The sequence below is a fragment of the Coffea eugenioides genome, chromosome 11, assembly GCF_003713205.1.
Source record: "Coffea eugenioides isolate CCC68of chromosome 11, Ceug_1.0, whole genome shotgun sequence".
Lineage (NCBI taxonomy): Eukaryota > Viridiplantae > Streptophyta > Magnoliopsida > Gentianales > Rubiaceae > Coffea > Coffea eugenioides.
In genome coordinates, this window is record NC_040045.1 from 25,037,260 (window position 1) to 25,056,877 (window position 19,618).

The following is a 19,618-nucleotide window of genomic DNA, read 5'->3' on the forward strand; positions in this document are numbered from 1 at the left end:
TTCTTGTTAAATATATTTGAAACATCAAATATATATGAATATATCTTTATTAATATAAACATGTTAGTAGGTATTTTACATATAATATTTTAATTTTTAAATAATTTTTATTTATGACGTCATTCGGTTCAACCCCGATCGAACCCATTAACCCCTGACCCCTGGGTTCAATCAAGTCGATACCCGGTCTGGTTCTGAAAACATAAGTGATGCCTCGACCGCCGGTATAGATCGAGACTCTAAGGTAAAGCATTTTAGTACTACAACTAAATAGTGATTTTTCAATGAATATCTTGACATCTGACTTGCACGGATGAAAAGTTGTAGCCGCAAAGGTTTGACAGTATTGAGGATCTTAAATGACAACCACGATACTCCTTCAAGGTTGCTGGATTTTTCAAACTCAGATTACCCATGAAATTGGTTAACCAAAAAAAGGGAGGGGACATTGACGGCAAACTCACACTCTTTTTTCATTAATTTTGACATTGATTGCAAATGTTTCTTGACAAAGGGAGGGGAAAAAGATGAAGCAATTTGATAGTTACCCATAAATTTTTTTAGTTTTCAAATTTTACCCCAACTATTTGTGCAAATATTTAATATCGTAAATTAATTTAGCAAAACAAAATATTTCAATTTGAACAATCATTTCAATCCTTCACAAATTCAAATCCACTAATCCAAACACAACCTTCGGAGATACGAGCGAAAACGTATCAACTTTCACTTCTTTTTGTGTCCTCTGAAAATTATGTTCCTTTTTTTTAATACCTTTTTTTAAAGCTTTTAAAACTTCAAATCTAGGGGCAATAAAGTCATTTAAGCAAAATTTCCTTTTCCCTCCTTTTTTTAATCTTCCCGCCAGAAGATAAACCGCCCAGCCCCTAAAACATTCATCTTCACAGATCTTAAAATATATCCCCCACCCCCGACCTCCACCCACTCCTCCGGGTAAAAAATGGACAAAGGCGGCGGCGGCGGTACTGCGGCAGCGCCGACAGGCTGCTACAAGTGCGGGAGACCAGGCCACTGGTCACGAGACTGCCCATCAAACCCACCATCTTCAAGCTCCAAGAACAACAATGACGAAAATACTATTGACAAAGATCTGAACAGAGATCCAAGTGGATCTGCTTACAGTTATTCGAAGAAAACTTTCAAAAATAATGCTCAAAGCAACTCTGCCTCTGCTGCAGAGAAGCCCAAGAGACTTCCCAGAACGAGGCCTAAGCTTACCCCAGATCTCCTCCTCTCAAACGACGGAATTGGCCATATTCTCCGCCATTTCCCTCGTGCTTTTAAGTACCGCGGACGCGGTCATGAGGTCGGACAATTTTCCATCTCTTTTTGTTTATTTTCTTGTTTATTTATCAGCTGCTGAACTTTTTACCTGTTGGGTTCTTTTTTCCTTTCTGTTTTTCTATTTTATTTTTTAAAATTTAGATATTTGAAGTAACAGAATGATGCTTGAGATGAGGAAATTATAGAGATAAATTGTGGTGGAAAGGGATGGGTTGGGTGGTTCGGGGGTTCAACCCCTCCCACTTATACAACAACAAAAAATTGTGGTGATAAATTGTTCGTCCTGTCTTGTTAATCAATAGTGGAAAAGTTTGTTGGATTAGGTAAAATTGGTGAAGAGGGGCTGCTAGCATGATTAATTAATAAATGATGTTCAAGGTAAAGGCAGATATTGCATTTAACCTGTCTTTTAACTAAGATGAGTGTTCTTGATGCATGTTTGAATTTGTAAAGGTAACTTATGAGATGCCTCATGCTATGCTGTCAGAGGATATTAAAGTTGTTCTATGCTAACTTATGTCTACAGGTCAGTGATCTGGGGAACCTACTTGGCTTGTATGCTGAATGGCACTCTCGTTTATTACCATACTTCTCGTTTGACCAGTTTGTACATAAATTGGAGCAGATTGGCACCAAAAACCGTGTCAAGGTAAAAGAATTTTCTTTCTTGCCTTTACAATTCGCAATCCAAAGAGCAGATGCTGTAATTTCTTGGTTTCCTGTATGGTATTTCCTTTGGGATACATATTTGTGCGGATTACAGTGTTCAAACAGGTAGGAGTGCCAATTTAAACTGGAGAGTTTAGAAGGAAAATGTTTCAAAATTTGTTGATATTTTCTCTCTCAACTTGCACTTCTGGTAAAATTTGTTCATGGTTTCCCATAGCTGCTAGTTATTAAACTTCTGAAACTGTGGATGCACAAGGAACTGCTTCCTGTTTGAGTGATATTGCTGAAATCAACACTACCTATCTCTCATTTTGTTTGAGTTAACATGTTATTTTTAATTGTATCTTTGATATGTAAGGCACCCTGGAAGGTTAAGCCATACTCCAAAGTTAAATTACGTCTTACAGGTCCTGGAAACTAAATGGTCACTGCCATTATTGGTTAAATCTCCCTTCTTTTTCTTTTGCCAATGCTGCATAAATTGGTCTAATGAGTGTAAAATATCCTCTGCAAGTCTGCAGTGTGCTGCTCTCCATCTATCACATTCAAGCTTCTCACATGTGAACCAACATAATTTGTCATTGCTATGTTCTGCTTCTGCTCCTCTCTTCATCCACCGTGTCTTGCTCCACCTGTGTCCAAGTTTGGAGTCATGTCATAAATACAATTTCCCTATTCTTTAAAAATTCTTGTGCGGATTACAGTGTTTAAACAGGTTGGAGTGAAGATGTGAACTAGAGCATGTGGAAGGATAGTGTTTGAAAGTTTGGTGATTTTTGGACTCCTCTCGATTTATTAGTCAGGTTAAATTTGGTCATGTTAATCCACTGCTGCTGGTGATTAAACTTCTTGGACCTAGGAAGCATAAGGAACTTCTTACTGTGTCCATGTAATTTTTGAATCTAATAGTAGCTATTGCTGATTTGTGGTTGAGTTCACATGTTAATTTCATACAGTACTTCTGATTGTATGGCACCCTGGAAGCTTAAGCCATATTCCAAAGTTAAACTTTACCTCTTACTGATCCTGGAATCTAAATAATCTGTCACTATTACTTTAAGCTCTCTTCTTTTCCTTTTATTCATACTGCATAAATTGGTTTGTTCTAGGGTATAATATCCTCTGCAAATGAGCAGTGTGATACTGTCCATCTATTATATCCAATATTCTAACAAATGAACTAGCTGATATTGCTGTTGTCATGGTCTGCATCCAATCTCTTTTCCTCCAAAGTATCTTGCTCCACCTACGTGTAACATCAAGTTTGGAGTCTGTCAGGCAATAAAATACCCTGGTTCTTTAGACAATCTTTAGTTGTGTAGAATTTTAAAGTGGTTCATTGAGGGCTGTAAATGGCGTCATAGCCTGACATACTGGTGACATGGCTTCCATGGTCATTTCCTCTCAATGCCCCTTTTAAGCTCTGTAAGTTTTGTACTTGAGCATATTATTTTTCCTGATTAGTCTCATGATAAGGAAGAAGAGTTAAATAACAAATTTTAACCTGTCATCATGGATAAATCTATCATATTACCAATTGTAATGACAAAACTCTCTGGAATGCCCACGGGTAGTGATGTGATCTAGCCCCAGGTACTTTAGCTACTGAATTAAACAATCGACATGAAGTGTGATTGTGTTCAAACGTGATACACATTGCACTGACTTCTTACTGTAGCACACTAAATAGTCGGATATCTTTTTCCTGGACAAATTCCATATTACATTTTAATATGGAAAAATTGACTGCTCAAAGTCGACTAATTCTTTGGTATTAGATTCAGAGCACTCAAATGCCTATCCATCTCATTGATGTAGAAATAATTTGTGCGATGGGCTAAGATTGAGAAAAGCTTGAGTACTGCAATGGTTCCTAGTAAAATTGTTCCTTATGTTGGAAAGAGAGTAAAATATCGATTTGTAAAGAGTCAATTCAGTGATTGCTCAATTTAATGAAAGGGTTTACTCTGAGTTGATAACTGCAAGATCAGGAGTGGAAACAGGGAAAGGAATAACCTTGACATCACACCTAGCATTTACTCAAGATCACGACTTGTAAAAGTAGAGCTTGGTATCACACAATTCTAAACTGAATTTTCAGCATGCCAAAGTCCCTTCTGCAGTGATTTGCATCTCCGCTTGTGGAGATGCACATTGTAAATGCCCTAGTTAACATTACTCCACATGAAGTATTTTACTAGATTATATCCTCTTAAGTATTAATAGAAAGAGCTTCAGTCCAAAATTTTAACAAGAAAAGTTCTAGCCTTACAACCAGCTAAAAACAAAACAGAGGTGGAAGCGAACAAGTTCTGCAATTTAAAAGCTGGACTAGCTTGAAATAGCATATCTGAGAGACATGAATGCTTGAAAAAGGGCCAAGACTTTCACTCAGTAGAATTCATAATGAGTGCATGTTGAAATTAAAAGCAAAATTCCACAAGGAGCGAAGGGTGCTAGTTGAGTGGATACATCTAGTCTCATCTAGAAAAAGATGAGGAAGATAAGAAATTGTGATGGAGCTGCTGTAAATTTATCAAACAAGAAGTGACAAGTACAAAATGTTTTTACTGAACAAACCTCAGATTACTACTGATGAAGGTACTTTTTTGATATCTACTACTAGGAAACTATCAAACGTTTGATAATTTTGTCGCTAAAATTATCGCCAAGGCCCAAACTTCAAGTACTACTTTTGGTATAATTTTAATCCACAATTTCACATACTCCATAAGATATCATTCCTTGTTGTTGAAAGTTAATGATGGAATAAAGGTTGAATTTACCATGGTACTGAGGTTGATTATCTCCTTTTCTTTTGATAAGGAAGGTATGACTTCTCTTCTGCTTTAGCAATTTGACCTATTGCATTATTCTCATTTTGTCCAAGATGCTTTTCTGCAATAAAACTAAAAGTATTATTACATAGGACTTAAATTAGGAAAACCAGCAAAAGTGCCTCGGAAGAATTATGCAGAAAATGGAAATACATGCACTAGCAAGACAAAAGAAGTAATATCGTAATAGTTGGAGGATCAAGTGGAGTTTGAAAACAGCATAGCATGATAGAGAACTTCAAATTTCTTTCTTGACTGTTAATGCTCTACAATGCTTCTTTTATCTTGCAATTAGATCTTCTGTTATCAATGGGTGCTTTCATCGAGTGACAGAGCAACATTGACTTGAGAGGGGGGGGGGCTAATTTCCCACCTGATGTTTAGGAGATGTTTCAGAGGCACAAGGAATTTTAGGTTCCTTTTATTCTAGCCCCTCAAATTTCCAACTTGGAGTTCCCCTGCCAAATTGTAGGAAATTAGTAATATCAACATGGAGGACAAAATAGTTGGTGAATTTGTTATTAATTTAGTAGCAGCGCAAATTCATTTGTAAGATTTGCATGATCAAGCTAAATAGGATAGTTTATCCATCCATAACAACTTGTTCTTGTATGTTGACCAGAAAAGTTTTACGATGAACCCCTTCAGTTCCATAGAATTTTGCTCCCCCTCCCCAAAAAATTATCAATTTTTTAGATTTACTGTTTAACGTATCAGGAGTTCACTATCTGTATTACAAACAATCTGAAGAGAATTAAACGGTTTGTGACCTTTTTTGTTCTTTTTATATTTATTTTCATCAAGTATACCCTCTTTTCTTATGTTGACTGTTCATGTTGTTTGTTCATTTTGCATGGTCTTCAGTAAACAAGTAGGATAGTTCATATCATAAATATTAGATTATAAGTATTATTGGGATATCAAAGGTAATTGTTGTGGTGCTTCCAGAAATATCCCAGCTCTGCCACTGCTTTAATTATCAGTGGTCTAAAGCTGCTCAACAATAAGACCTTCAGGATGCAAATTTAGTTCAATAGCTGGAGTGCCTACTAAATTATAACTCATTATGGAGTGTCATTTGCACATTCTTTCTGTTATATTGGGGTTCTTACAGCACTAACTTGTTAAAATGTCATTAGTTTCTTAAAATGGTTTGTCTAGTCAATTGTGCTCAATTCCCTTGCAATTATCTGCAGAGCAGTATATGCTATAGGTTTCAGTAAAACTATATGCTCTGTAAAGGCTGGTATAAAGCTTTCTGTGTTATATGTGGTGATTTTTTGTGAAGGGGGGGTGGTGGTGGTGGTGGTTGAGTTTGGAGTAGCCATCCACTATTTCTTTAGATGTTTCAAAATGAATCATGTTAGTATGTGTCTGATGTTCCATATGTTCTGGAACTTATTATACCAGAAATGTATCCGAGAATTACGAGAGAGAATTGCCGATGGAGTAGACCCAGCAGAGCTGCATGAGCCTCAAGTTCAAGATAACAATCCAAATCATGAACAAGGCACCTCAAATTTAGGTAATCTACATTGTGACTTTAGCAAGTGACAGAACTAGTTACATAGATGACTTCTCCATGTACAGTCTACCTTTTGCTGTTGTTGTGAATGCTATTCAAACCTACTCAAGTTATTCTTATTTTGTTCGCATCAGGACTACTAATACTCTAAGCATACCCAGTCAGGAGTTTGATTCAACAATATTATAAGTAACTGCACATCCTACTGCTTCATTTGGAATTGATTCTCTGGTGTCTAATCAAAGGTGTGTTTTTTATTGTTGCAGATGCCAGGGACACAGAAGAAGAAAATCGTTTTCATGAGGATACTAATATGGAAAATGCTATTGAGGATAACACATGTCCGGAAATTCCAGATAATAGTACTCTTCAGGAAAGCATCCTTAATGAAATTTGGGAAAAGGCCATGGAGGTTAGATCTAATGCTGCTTCAAACTTTTTGGTTCTTTTTGTTTTTCCATATCACTTTTTTTTTCCCTTCTTTGGATCTTGGGCATATGTTTTTTATTTTTATTTTCTTAAACTTCAGATTTGTTGTAATAGGAGTACATTCTGTTGATATGCATATCATTGTTTTTTGTTTCTGCTTTATCTCTGTGAAACATGTAACTTTTCTCAGCACGCATATATTGATGTCTGTTGTCCATTATATTTGGTAGTTTGTTTCATTTTTAGTAGCCGTACAATCCTGTGGCTTTAGGAATCACATAAACTGAAATAGCTTTAATGAGTTTGTATACCTTTCACAGACAAAGCATCTATGCATCCACACCTGCCATATGTTATTCAGATTCTAATTTTGCAAGCCCCGGTGTGAATCCTAATTGGTCTTCTACACATTTATGCTACTCTCAATATAAGTTGAACAGGTTGGTATGTGTTAGTTGAATAACTGCATATATAGTCTAATTGTTGAGATGCCTAGAATCTCTTTGTTGATTTCCTTTTTGTGTTAACTGCAGCATTATATAGATTCACGCCCAGGTTGTTCAGGAAGTGAGCATGTTAGATAGTATGAAAGGATGCATCTTTAACTTTCTTTCACCCTTTGTTCCATTCAGCAATTACACATCTTAAAGTTGCCAATTCATCACAAGGTTTAAGGTAAATATAAAGTTTTATGTGCTATATTTACTTGATGCTTCGTTAAAGATGAGAATACTTTAAACCATAACACCTAAAATTTCCTATGTTCAGACTAGATTTATGTCTCAGTCCCCATCTCCAAAGTTCAGTCTTTTATTTGGAATGAAAAGGAGGTATAGGTATTCTAACTACTAGAGCACAGTCGATCATCATGCTTTGTTCTGGTGCTCTTAATCTCTGGCTTGACATGCTTTTGGTGAGGAAAAGTGCAAGGAATTTGAATTTCACTGTCATAGTATTCACATCCTGGATGGTCTTAAAGTTATAGATATATAGATGCAAGAACCTGAAAGCGTCTAAGTTAAGCTGATAAAGATCTATTCATCATCAAAGGAATTAAGCATTTGGGATTTTCAATGAACAGCGACATGACATCCTGAAAGATAGAAAACCCGAGAAAACAGCGTGAACTTGTGTCACCAGACCAAAATAGAAGGGAAAAATGGACTTTCAAACTGAGGCCTGTATTTGAAGATCACCAGTTTGAGGTATCCACAAGAGAACTCACCAATAGGACGTTCCCCTCGTTTGAGATTCAATTCCCTATGAGTTCAATCACTGGAAATGTGGTCGAGAGTTATGAAAATATCTTTGGAACAACAGTAGGCCAGACATCCCAGATGAGAGCCAAATTTCTGTCATAAATGGTAATTCCTCAAAATGGGCCAACGTTCATTCCTGTGCAGAAATTGATGGATGGTAGCACCGCTATACCAATCATCAGCGAGGCTGAGAGTAAAAGTATTGTATTTGCAAACAAATGAAATGCATAGGAAAGATCTGGAGACCTCACTGCCACTCAACCGGCTGAAGTCTAATATAAGTCTCTGTTATCCAACATGCTTAACATGTTTCTGAAGACTTTTTAGTTTAAGCTGGCTTAAAATTTTGAAGTCCTAGGATTTACAGGCTAACTATTAAAATAATTATCCGAGACTGACTTCTGTGTTGTTGTCTTGAAAACTTGCTCAATTTCGAAGTGTCATGTAAAGCGAATTCGTATATGAATTGAGAACAGCAGTTGTAATCTTTGTCCGGGAAAGCTCTTTTCAGGCTACAATGACTACTGGTAATTTCAGCTATTCCAATGCCCGGTTATGAAAAAAGTAGAATATTCTGTGGGAAGTAAAGATATTCTGAACAGTGATATGGTGCTTATATTCGGATGAAATTACTGATTGTAGACATGGACTACATGATAATAAGTAGAATTGAAGAGTTAATGGTGATTATGATTATATAATGCTAACAATTTTTAATTGAAATATTATCATGCTTAAGGTGGAAGCACTTGTTTCAGCTTTGAACTTGCCTCGGGTGGCTGAAGCTTAATTATCATCTCTTTACATTTGTCTTTTCAGTAATTTTTAGACCTGTCAGTGTTGGTTAAGGAAATGATTGCTGTAGGCTGTTAAGTGTTACTGGATCAAGTGATTGTATGAAAAGCAGGATTACAGAAGCACCTAATATTGCATGTTGTAAGATGGGATGGGATTAAATTTCCTTTTAAAAACAACCATATTAATCAAGTTTAAAATGCTTTAAACTTTAACCCTACTGTTTCAACCTCCGCATGGACAGGAACCATTTAAGCCTTCAGATGACAAGATTGTTGAAGCTGGTGCATCTCATGCAGATAATGAGACACCAAAAATGGCACCTGGAGAAACGTCTTCCAGTTCTAATGGAACTATGCTCTCAGAAGAACAGCGAGCTCGTATGGAAGCTAACAGACTGAAGGCATTAGTAAAAACTGGACAGGAACCATCTAAGCCTTCAGATGACAAGATAGTTGAAGCTGAAGCATCTCATGCAGATAAAGAGACACCAACAATGGCACCCAGAAAAACGTATTGCAGTTCTAATGGAACTATGCTCTCAGAAGAACAGCGAACTCGCATGGAAGCTAACAGACTGAAGGCATTCGAAAAAGCTGCTGCTCGTGCCCGGAAGCTGTAATGACATTTGATTCTGGAAATTTGGAGGAAAAATGACTTTCGAACAGTTGCTATTAGTTCTTGTGGTTTGGAAAAATGATTTCTCGTCCTTCAATTCTTGGTTCATCTGATATTGGTTGAGGGCAGCATATTTGCTTTACAGATTTTGAATTCCTGTCCCAAAAAAGAAAAGAAAAAAAAACTTTTGCGTAGAACTTGCTTCAGCTGGCTAGTGTTCGAGAAGAATTAACCCATAAAGTTGCTAAGCGGCAGAATATAAATTTGGATGTCATTCAATGAGAAAAGTTGAGTGACTTCAATTATTTTGGTTAAATTGCAGTATTAAAGATATAAACTGATTGGTTCATCTAAAATTTTTCTGGTTAAGCAGTTTGATGGTTGAAGTGGTTCTCTCTCTTTTTTTTTTTTATAATAAATTTAGCTAAATAAACACATTACACAAGTGAATTTTAACCGGCTCTTTTTTTTTTCGGATTCTACATAAATAAACAGACACAATTTAAGGGACTGCAATGAACCGGAAAGCAAAATGGTTGAAGGTTTAACGGGTCTCATTGGCCGGTTCAAACCAAGTTTTATGGTTGAAGGTTTAACCGGTCTCATTGGCCGGTTCAAACTGAGTTTTAAAACACTATTGCAATCTCTTCTATGATTTTGGTGCAAGAGGGGGCCTGTTTGCAGTGCACTTCCTCATCCCTAAATGTACACTAATTCTTGGCCATGCAAGGGCTTTACTAAGAGGAGCTTAAGAAGTGTTTAGGGCTGTTAAGGCTCGAACATGTTTTTTTTTTTTTTTTTGGTTAGAGGGACCAAAAACAAGCTTAAGGCCTTATTATCTCTTCATTAAATGGCTAGGGTTGTTAAGATTACACGAAAGTTTTGTTCCCTTGGTTGCCGGGTCTAAAAACTAGTTCCTAATTTCCTCATCATAAAAATGTATATCCAATTCTAACAGACATGTAGCTCTTTCCTATAAATATATGTTTCTTCATGGGATTCAGTGTAACAATGAACATTTTCTTGCAATTGGAATGAAAAGCATGTTTCATTTCCAAGTGGTTAATAAGGGACTTATAAACTGAAATATGATCCGTTTTGGATGTGGCAAAAACCCCCCTAATGGTGAATTTTTTTTTATTTTTTGAATACAAAAAGGGAGGTACCCCAGGCTACTATTTTGTTAGAATAATTAACGTATTGTTGTGGCTACTTCCTAAATTTGAAACTTCACTGCAGGATAAGGTAATAGTGGACATGCATGAATTTTTCTATGTGATATATAATTTCAAATGAACAGCAAGAAAACAAGCACTTGGGCCTTCAAGAAAAAGAAAAGGAAAAGAAATGAAAAGATGACAATGTAACCAAATAATTCTTACGTGATATTGCACCATTTAGATGCTAACTGGTTCAAATTCTCATGTTAATGCACATAAGAATTGTTTATTTCATGTCTCATGTCACCAAAATCTCTAATGTCAAATTAAAGCGGTGAATTTTAGTACTTGATTATTTTGCATAGAATATTTTGCATAGAATATTTTGCATAGAAGTGCCCTAAAATGAAGCCAAAGATGTAGGTATATTACAAGGCTGTGCTTTTTTGATTCGGCACAAATTAGGAAGACTCTGTGCAGTCTGCAACATTTCTTGCCTCTCAATTCCTTCTAATTGCTCCCCTTGCATTTGCTGCAGAACTATCTACAAAAATAGTGACATATGAAAGTAAAAGAACATATAACTTTTTCTTGTTCATGAAAAGCTGCTAGTTATTTAGGTTGTTGCCAGGTATAGATAAAAACAACTAAATTTGATAATTGATAAAAACAATTACTATCAGAGACCCGGAATTAATCTAACCATTTTGGGACATATAAGTTACTTGGACAAAACGAAAAGAAAGAGTGTCCTAATTAATAAATTTAGGTCCAATATCACAATTTAAGTGAATTTGATTGCTAAGTAGAGTTGGGCAGAATATGATGTGAAGAAGTAATTAACTAATGCTTGGAATAAAGTAGCAAATTAAGATTACATGCTTATTTCAATTCTTTCATTGTTGTTGGAAATATGATTGTTGAAGTTATGAAACCTTTCTAAAATTAAAACATACCATTTTAAAGAATCTGACATCTACTACACAATTGTCAAAATAAAGGGAACTAATTTGTTATATTTGGCATTAAACAGAAAAGATAAATAAAGCAACATCATTGTCATGACATTTAATGGCAATAAAAAGTTATGTGAGCAAACCTTCACTAAAAAAAAATTTCAGAAAGCTCAAGCTAATGAGCAAAACTAAAAAAAAATTCTTGATAGGTGTCAAATTAATCATACCAAACGTAAGGGAATGCAATAAACAATAGTAGAAAATTTCTCAAATCAGAATCTGAAAACAAAAGAAATCCAAAAATTTGTTCTCCCCGAGGGATAATTTCAACCATGCATCTATCTTAAAAGTTTATGAAATTCATAATAAATCCAGGAAGCTCACCTTGGCCCTTAGATCTGGACAATTACACACTCGACAGAAATATACTTGTTGATCCTTCTAAAATCTTTCTGAACAGAAATATCAAAAAAATTCTAAAAAGTTGTTCTTCACAAGGTGTAATTGATTTTTTATTCCACCTCCTTTAAAAATTACAGAATTTATAATAATTGCAGGAACTCCCCTTAGATTAGGAACATTACACACTTTCATGAAACTTTAATGTAATAATTAAAAAGTACCTGTCTTATAGGGTCACATCTGCATTTCTTAGAGAACTTCTCCAATTGCTCACAACATTGCCTGAATGCTTCACGCCAACTTGAAGCTTGATGAACAACCGTGAATGATGGTTGGAATCTGCTGCTCTCTTGAAGGTATCTTTGGCAGAAGTCAAGCTGCTGCTTCTGCATTTCTTTCTCACAACTAGGTGCTTTTCCTTTGAATACGTCTAGAGTCTTGAGATCTGGGATCAGAGTACTGAAGTCAAAGGCCACAGCCACGGCAAAAAGAACCACCAAATTTGCTGCAAAAAGGGTGAGTTTTGCCATCTTTGTTTTGTTGCCTCTGGAATGAAGAAGATGACGGAAGTTATAAGGATGGAGAATTGATTTATCTGTGACATGAGATGTTTCGTCCAGAGATAGCAGTGTAGTTTCTTGCATGTAAAGAACGTGGCAAGGGAAAAGCTTGGAAAAGGATAAGACTGTGGCAGGTGTTTAATGCAGAGTTTGCATGGTGTCATGTTTTAGTCTTCCACACGTCTTGTGATACTTTTTGGTATCAAAGAAAATTACCAATTTTGTGCATTAATTTTGAGGTGTTGTTCAATTTGGTCCCATAGTTGTGGTTAACAAACTAATTTAATCTGTTTAGTAAAAGAAATAATATTGAATAATTAATGAAAACTTGGAGAAAATTTTAGAGACTATAATATGCTCACCAATAATATTGCGCCACATGATAGGGCAGAATTTTTCAATATACTATAAGGCGTATATTGCTTTTATAAAAAGTTATTGTTGTATTAAATATATGTAAAATATTTTATTTATATATACTAATTTTTTTAAAAAATACAATAATAAATATAATTATACATGAAATAATAGAATAAACACAACACCGCACAGCCCAAATCACAACTGCACTGGCCCTGCCCTTTGGGATATGGGTGAGGCTTAATAAATTCCTATATCACATGAATGTAGAATTGTTACTTAGAAAGTTGCAACTAAATTCCTAGGAGTGAATTTAAAAATTGCTGTGAAATTTAAGACATTACTTAGCCTCTTCGGGAAGTAATGTCAATGTTCTTGTATGATGCACGTGAAAATGGTTAACAAAATCAGTCAAGGGTAATCTGTAATTTTGAATAACTACCAGTGCTGAGATGTCATTTAGTTTGTTATGTAGTTAGCATATTACAGGTTGCTGACATCATTAGTTAGTTAGGAAAATGGCCACCGCCTCAATGGCTGTATAAATGGAAGCAATAGGAGAAGGAAAAGGATGATCTGGATTGTAACAAGAATTCCTCATTCATTTTTGTACATTTCTCTAGCCATTCATCATCAATACAATAACTCCTTATGCTTACAAATTGTTGCTCCATTATCTTGCAATTCCTGAGTTAAGGATTATTGATCTTTACTGCTTTTTGCATCAATGGAATTAAAGCGGGGTTATCTAGCTCAGAGGTCAGAGATGGTAGAAGGCACTAGATCACATGATAACAGAAAACTTGAAGAGCACATAAAGGCCATGTTGAGGGAGCAACAAGATCAACTTGAGAAGGAAATGACAGCACTAAGGAACCTGGTGGTTAATCTGGATCACATGAATTCTTCTCCTTAAAATTCTGGGTCTCTTGGGGTTAATGGAGGTAACTATCAGATTCCAACACGATTTTCTAGAATGGATTTTCCCAAATTCAACGGGGAATATTTCAGAGGTTGGCTATATAGGAGCAAGCAGTTCTTTGAGGTAGATGAAACTCCACCTGCTTTGAAGGTTAAAATGGCAGCTGTGAATTTGGAGGGTACGGCTCTTCAATGGTACCAAGTTTACATGAAGTCCAGGTTGGCTCGAGAGGCACCTTTGTGGGAGGAGTATATCAGAGAATTGTCTGCAAGATTTGGAGATTATCTGTATGATGACCCAATGGGAGAACTAAAGGAATTAAAGCAGACTGGTACTATGTTAGAGTACCAAGAACAATTTGAAGAGTTACTCCATACGGTAGATTTACCTAAAGATTATGCAACAAGCTGCTTCTTCAGTGGATTAAAACCAGAAATTCAGCTGACTGTTAGGATATTCATGCCTAAGAACATGGCTCATTTGAGGGCGCTTGCAAAGATAGAGGAGGCAAGGCTAATTATGCAATAGAAAGCCAAAGTGAATAAGAAGGTATCTCCTAATCTCTCAGATCTTGTTAGCAATATGCATCAAACCTATAATTCTAGCCATTATTGGAAGAATAATAGTCATGCTGGGACTTCTAATCACCAATGGAGGAAGAATGCTTGGCCCCTATTGCCTACCTCTTCTGTAGCTGCTCTGCCTAGTGCTGGGAAGGGTAATGAGGAGTTGGAAAAAAGACCTCACAGAAGGCTAACTCGAGCAGAAATGGATAATAAAGGGGCTAAGGGATTATGTTTTTGGTGTGATGAAAAATTTGGCATGGGGCATAGATGTGGTAATAAACAGTTCCATAGATTGGAGATTTGGGATGACCATGGGGATGTTTATGAAGAAAGGGCGGATGAGTCCGTGGAAGAGGAAGTTGATGATAGAGAAGCTAGGGGAGGAAATTTGGCACACATTTCAATCAATGTTATGACTAGCATGGCAGTCCCAAATTTCAGAATTATGAGGATCACAGGCCATGTGGGCAAACAATTAGTGAATATACACATTGACTCTGGTAGTTCTCATAACTTCATCCACCCTAATGTGATACAGAGGTTGGGGTTAAAAGTACAGAAGGTAAACCTTTGGTGGTGTAGGTTGCGGATGGAAATAAGCTTACCACTCATGAATTGTGTCCCAACTTTGTCTAGAAAATGCAAGGACAAGAGTTCAAAACTGATCTACTGGTACTATCAGTGGGAAGGTGTGAAGTGGTTCTGGGAATTCAGTGGTTGACCACTATTGGAGATGTCAAGTGGAATTTTGGAGAACTCAAAATGGAATTCCTGCAGAATGGTCACAGAGTAGTGTTGAGGGGAATGAAGCAATTGGGATTGCAGTTGATCAAGAAGAAAAAATGCAGCAAGTTTTGCAAAAACCTTCACAAATTGCTGCTACCCAACTATGCCTGATCAGGGCAGTTGTTGATCACACTAAAGAAAATGCTGAAATTCTTACTGTAACTGCTACACATAAAGGTGATCAGACACAAGAAGGTTCTGCATTAGATCAGTTGCTAAAGGAATATGATGATTTGTTCCCAGAACCCACAGAATTGCCACCAAAAAGGCTACATGATCATAGAATACCTCTCAAGGAAGGCACTCACCCTATTAGTGTCAGACCTTATAGGTATCCAATCTTTTAGAAGGGGGAAATAGAAAGATTGGTTACTGAGATGCTTGAAAGTGGCATTATCAGGCCAAGCTCAAGCCCTTATTCATCACCTGTTGTGCTGGTTAAGAAGAAGGATGGCTCATGGAGGATGTGTATTGATTATAGGACACTGAACCAAGCTACTACCAAGAACAAATTCCCAATTCCGCTGATTGAAGAATTGCTGGATGAGTTGATTGGTGCTAAATATTTTTCTAAACTAGATCTTAGATCTAGTTATCATCGAATTAGAATGTGCCCAGAAGATATTCATAAGATAGCTTTCAAGACTCATGATGGTCATTATGAATTCCTAGTTATGCCATTTGGTCTCACAAATGCTCCCTCTTCTTTCCAGAATCTCATGAATGATGTTTTCAAGCCTTTTCTCAAAAAATTCTTGCTAGTCTTCTTTAATGATATATTGATATATAGTCAAACATGGGCGGATATGATACATCTCAGGAAGGTTTTTGAAACCTTGAGAGCTAATACTTTAAAGGTTAAATTGAGTAAGTGTGCTTTTGCAAAACAGCAAGTTAATTACTTGGGACATGTGATTACTTCAGAAGGAGTACAGGCAGATCTCCAAAAGATAGCAGCTATCTAATCTTGGCCTATACCTCAGAATGTCAAGGAACTAAGGGGTTTTCTGGGCCTCACAGGGTATTACAAAAGATTTGTGCAACATTATGGGAGAATCACCAGGCCTTTGACTGAGTTACTTAAGAAGAACCAATTTCAGTGGAGTAATGCAGCAACATAGGCTTTTCAGTAATTGCAGCAAGCCATGAGTAATCCACTTGTACTGGCATTGCTAGATTTTAATCAAGTGTTCACTGTTGAGACTGATGCATCAAGAACTGGGATTGGGGCAATCCTAGTGCAAGGGAAAAGACCTGTTGCTTTCTTTAGCAAGGCACTGTCTCCAACTCATCAGACCTTATCTGTGTACGAAAAAGAAATGCTAGCAGTGGTGACTGCTATACAGAAATGGAGGGCTTATTTGATTGGCAGACATTTTATAGTCAGAACTAATCATCAGAGCCTTAAGTACATTCTGGAACAGAGGATTCACACCCCTTTACAACAGAAATAGATAGCTAAGCCGATGGAATATGATTATGCAGTGCAGTACAAAGGGGCAGTGACAACATTGTTACCGATGCCTTGTCCAGGAGACCTTATGCAGAAGGATAGTTACATTCCTTGGTCACCTTTACTTCCTCTTTGATTGTTGATATCCAGAATAGCTAGCAGACTGATAAGCAGCTGCAGGATATTATTCAGAATTTGTTTGCAGGGCACCGGTGCCATAGGCATTATACATGGAGTCAGGGGCTTCTTAAAAGGAAGGGCAAGTTGGTAGTTGGAGATGATTTAGCCTTGAGGCACAAATTGATGGAATTATGGCATTCTAGTGCACAAGGTGGTCATTCAGGAATGGAAGTGACTTATAAAAGACTGAAAAGTGTGGTCTATTGGAAACATTTGTTCAGTGATGTTGCCAACTTTCCTGTAGCTTGTGATATCTGTCAGAGATCCAAACCAGAGAATTCTTCTTATTCTGGTCTTTTGCAACCACTACCCATTCTACACAAGGTTTGGATAGATATTTCTATGAATTTCATTGAAGGTTTGCCCTTATCCAAGGGAAAAATGTCATTTTATTGGTGGTGGACAGGCTTAGCAAATATGCACATTTCTTGGCTTTAGCTCATCCATATTTAGCTATCACTGTGGCTCAGCTATTCTTGGATCAGATTTATCGTTTGCATGGTATGCCCAGTCCATTGTGAGTGACAAGGATACTATATTTTTTAGCAATTTTTGGCAGGAGCTTTTCAAGCTTCAGCAGGTGCAGTTACACATGTCTACTTCATATCACTCTCAAAGTGATGGACAAACTGAGGTGATCAACAGATGTCTCAAGCAATACCTAAGATGTATGACCAGTGATCAACCTATGCAGTGGAGCCTGTGGTTACCTTTAGCAAAATATTGGTACAACACCAACTTTCACACTTCTACCAAATGCACCCCCTATGAAGTGGTCTATGGTCAGGCACCCCCCATTCATGTACCATACCTACCTAAAGCAGCTACAGTTGAATCAGTAGATAGAAGCCTTATGGCTAGAGAGATGCTGATACATCAGCTTAAGCATCATTTGGCTAAAGCCCAACATAGGATGAAGCGACTAGCAGATAAGCATAGGACTGATAAGTAGTTCAACATTTGTGACTGGGTTTATGTTAAATTGCAACCATACAAGCAGCATTCTTTACGAGCTCACCATTGTCAGAAACTAGCTCCTCGTTAGTTTAGGCCTTTCCTAATAGAAGTAAGGTGGGATCAACTGCTTACAAATTGAAACTTCCAGCTCATGTTCGGATTCATCACACTTTCCATGTTTCTATGTTAAAAAAGAAGGTGGGGTCAGTTCCAGTTCAATCTCATATCCCTGTTGGAGTGACAGATCAGGGACAACTTATGATAGAGCATTTAGCAATTCTAGACAGACGTATAGCAAGAAGGGGTCGAACTGCAGCAACACAAGTTCTGGTTCAATGGAGTGATTGTTTTCCAGAGGATTCTACTTGGGAGTATTTGCAAGATCTTCAGCGACAATTCCCTCATTTCAGTCCTTGAGGACAAGGACTTTCTAAGGAGGGGCAATTGATGCATGTGAAAATGGTTAACGAAATCAGTCAAGGGTAATCTGTAATTTTGAATAACTACCAGTGCTGAGATGTCAATTAGTTTGTTACATAGTTAGCATATTATAGGTTGCTGACACCATTAGTTAGTTAGGAGAATGGCCACCGCCTCAATGGCTGTATAAATGGAAGCAATAGGAGAAGGAAAAGGATGATCTGGATTGTAACAAGAATTCCTCATTCATTTTTGTACATTTCTCTATCCATTCATCATCAATACAATAACTTCTTATGCTTGCGAATTGCTGCTCCATCATCTTGCAATACCTTAGTTAAGGGTTCTTGATCTTTACTACTTTCTGCATCACTGTATTAGCCAGTTGATTACAAGAAAATAGGATTGAAGTAATTTATTATTTGCATTTCTCAATTTACTATTTAACTCCCACAGCCCTTTTCAATCGTCATCTGAGGTAGAAAAATTGCAACTGACTCCCCTCCCCCTCCTCCTCCCCCCCACCAAAAAAAAAAAAAAAAAACCTTTGATCAAGATTTGAGTATTGTATTCTTGATCACTTGAGAGCTCTGATTTAAAAAGGATTTGTCTGAAGACACCAAATAAGAAGTAAGTAAGTGTTAGTTTTTTTTTTTTTTTTTTAAGAAAAGGGCAAATTTTGGTTGTGAAAGTGATGCAATTATGGGGGTGGGTACTAATTTTGAAGATTGAAGAGTGGACTCACCTTCCTTTTTTTGTGTGCCTATTTGGTAAATAGAAATAACTTTTAAAAAATGCAAACCATTGGAAAAAGGTAGCCTGCTTTCTTGGCATCAGATTTTTAGAACGTTGACGTCAAGATGCCAAACAAGTAATTAATAAAAATAATTTGTGGGTAGTAAAATATGTTCTTATTTTTATGGTTTGTGAGATAGATTCAAAGCAGGACAAAGAAAGAGCAAGGGAAACAAAAAGGAAAAAGGTTAAAAGAAAAGAGGGGAAAAAGAAAAGAAATGGGGACAAAAATAGAGACGTAGAGTTAACCAAATTTGAATCATCTCACAATTGGTGTCTTACAAACTTATTGTTGCAAGTTTTTTTAAGACTCACTTATACATTCGAAGAAAAAAAATTTATTCGAAGACAAAAAGTCTATAATTAAAGTATATTCATGATTCTTCTAACACAGGATACAAAGTGGATCCGATGTTATGTTGTCTGTAAAAACGTAACTAATATTAGAGTATACACGTGCACGATAATATTAGAATTTTATAGTGAATCTATTCCTTTTTTTAGTGTGCTTTTCATGTGCCATTCGACACAATCACATGTTTAATATCTTATAGCCATACTGCTAATTGTAATTCAAGTAGCCACAGAATAGAAAAAGCCATACGTAAATATGTAATTACTGCTATATTGGAATCAAAATAACATCAAGAACAACCAATAACAT

General features: G+C 36.6%; 2 protein-coding genes across 2 annotated transcripts; one reads left to right on the forward strand and one right to left on the reverse strand.

The window, feature by feature from the left end:
• Nucleotides 1-961: 961 nt before the first annotated feature.
• Nucleotides 962-9,579, forward strand: LOC113752113 (TIMELESS-interacting protein-like). Its single transcript, XM_027296250.1, has 5 exons — nucleotides 962-1,327; nucleotides 1,832-1,954; nucleotides 6,222-6,336; nucleotides 6,603-6,748; nucleotides 9,064-9,579. Exons 1-5 carry the CDS (start codon nucleotides 962-964, stop codon nucleotides 9,439-9,441), a joined length of 1,128 nt encoding a protein of 375 aa, XP_027152051.1. The 3' UTR covers nucleotides 9,442-9,579.
• A 1,363-nt stretch (nucleotides 9,580-10,942) lies between these two features.
• On the reverse strand, nucleotides 10,943-12,485 carry LOC113752114 (2S albumin-like). Its single transcript, XM_027296251.1, has 2 exons — nucleotides 12,177-12,485; nucleotides 10,943-11,141 (listed from the first exon to the last, which is right to left on the reverse strand). The coding sequence occupies exons 1-2, from the start codon at nucleotides 12,483-12,485 to the stop codon at nucleotides 10,998-11,000; spliced, it is 453 nt and encodes a 150-aa protein (XP_027152052.1). The 3' UTR covers nucleotides 10,943-10,997.
• Between the last annotated feature and the right edge of the window lie 7,133 nt (nucleotides 12,486-19,618).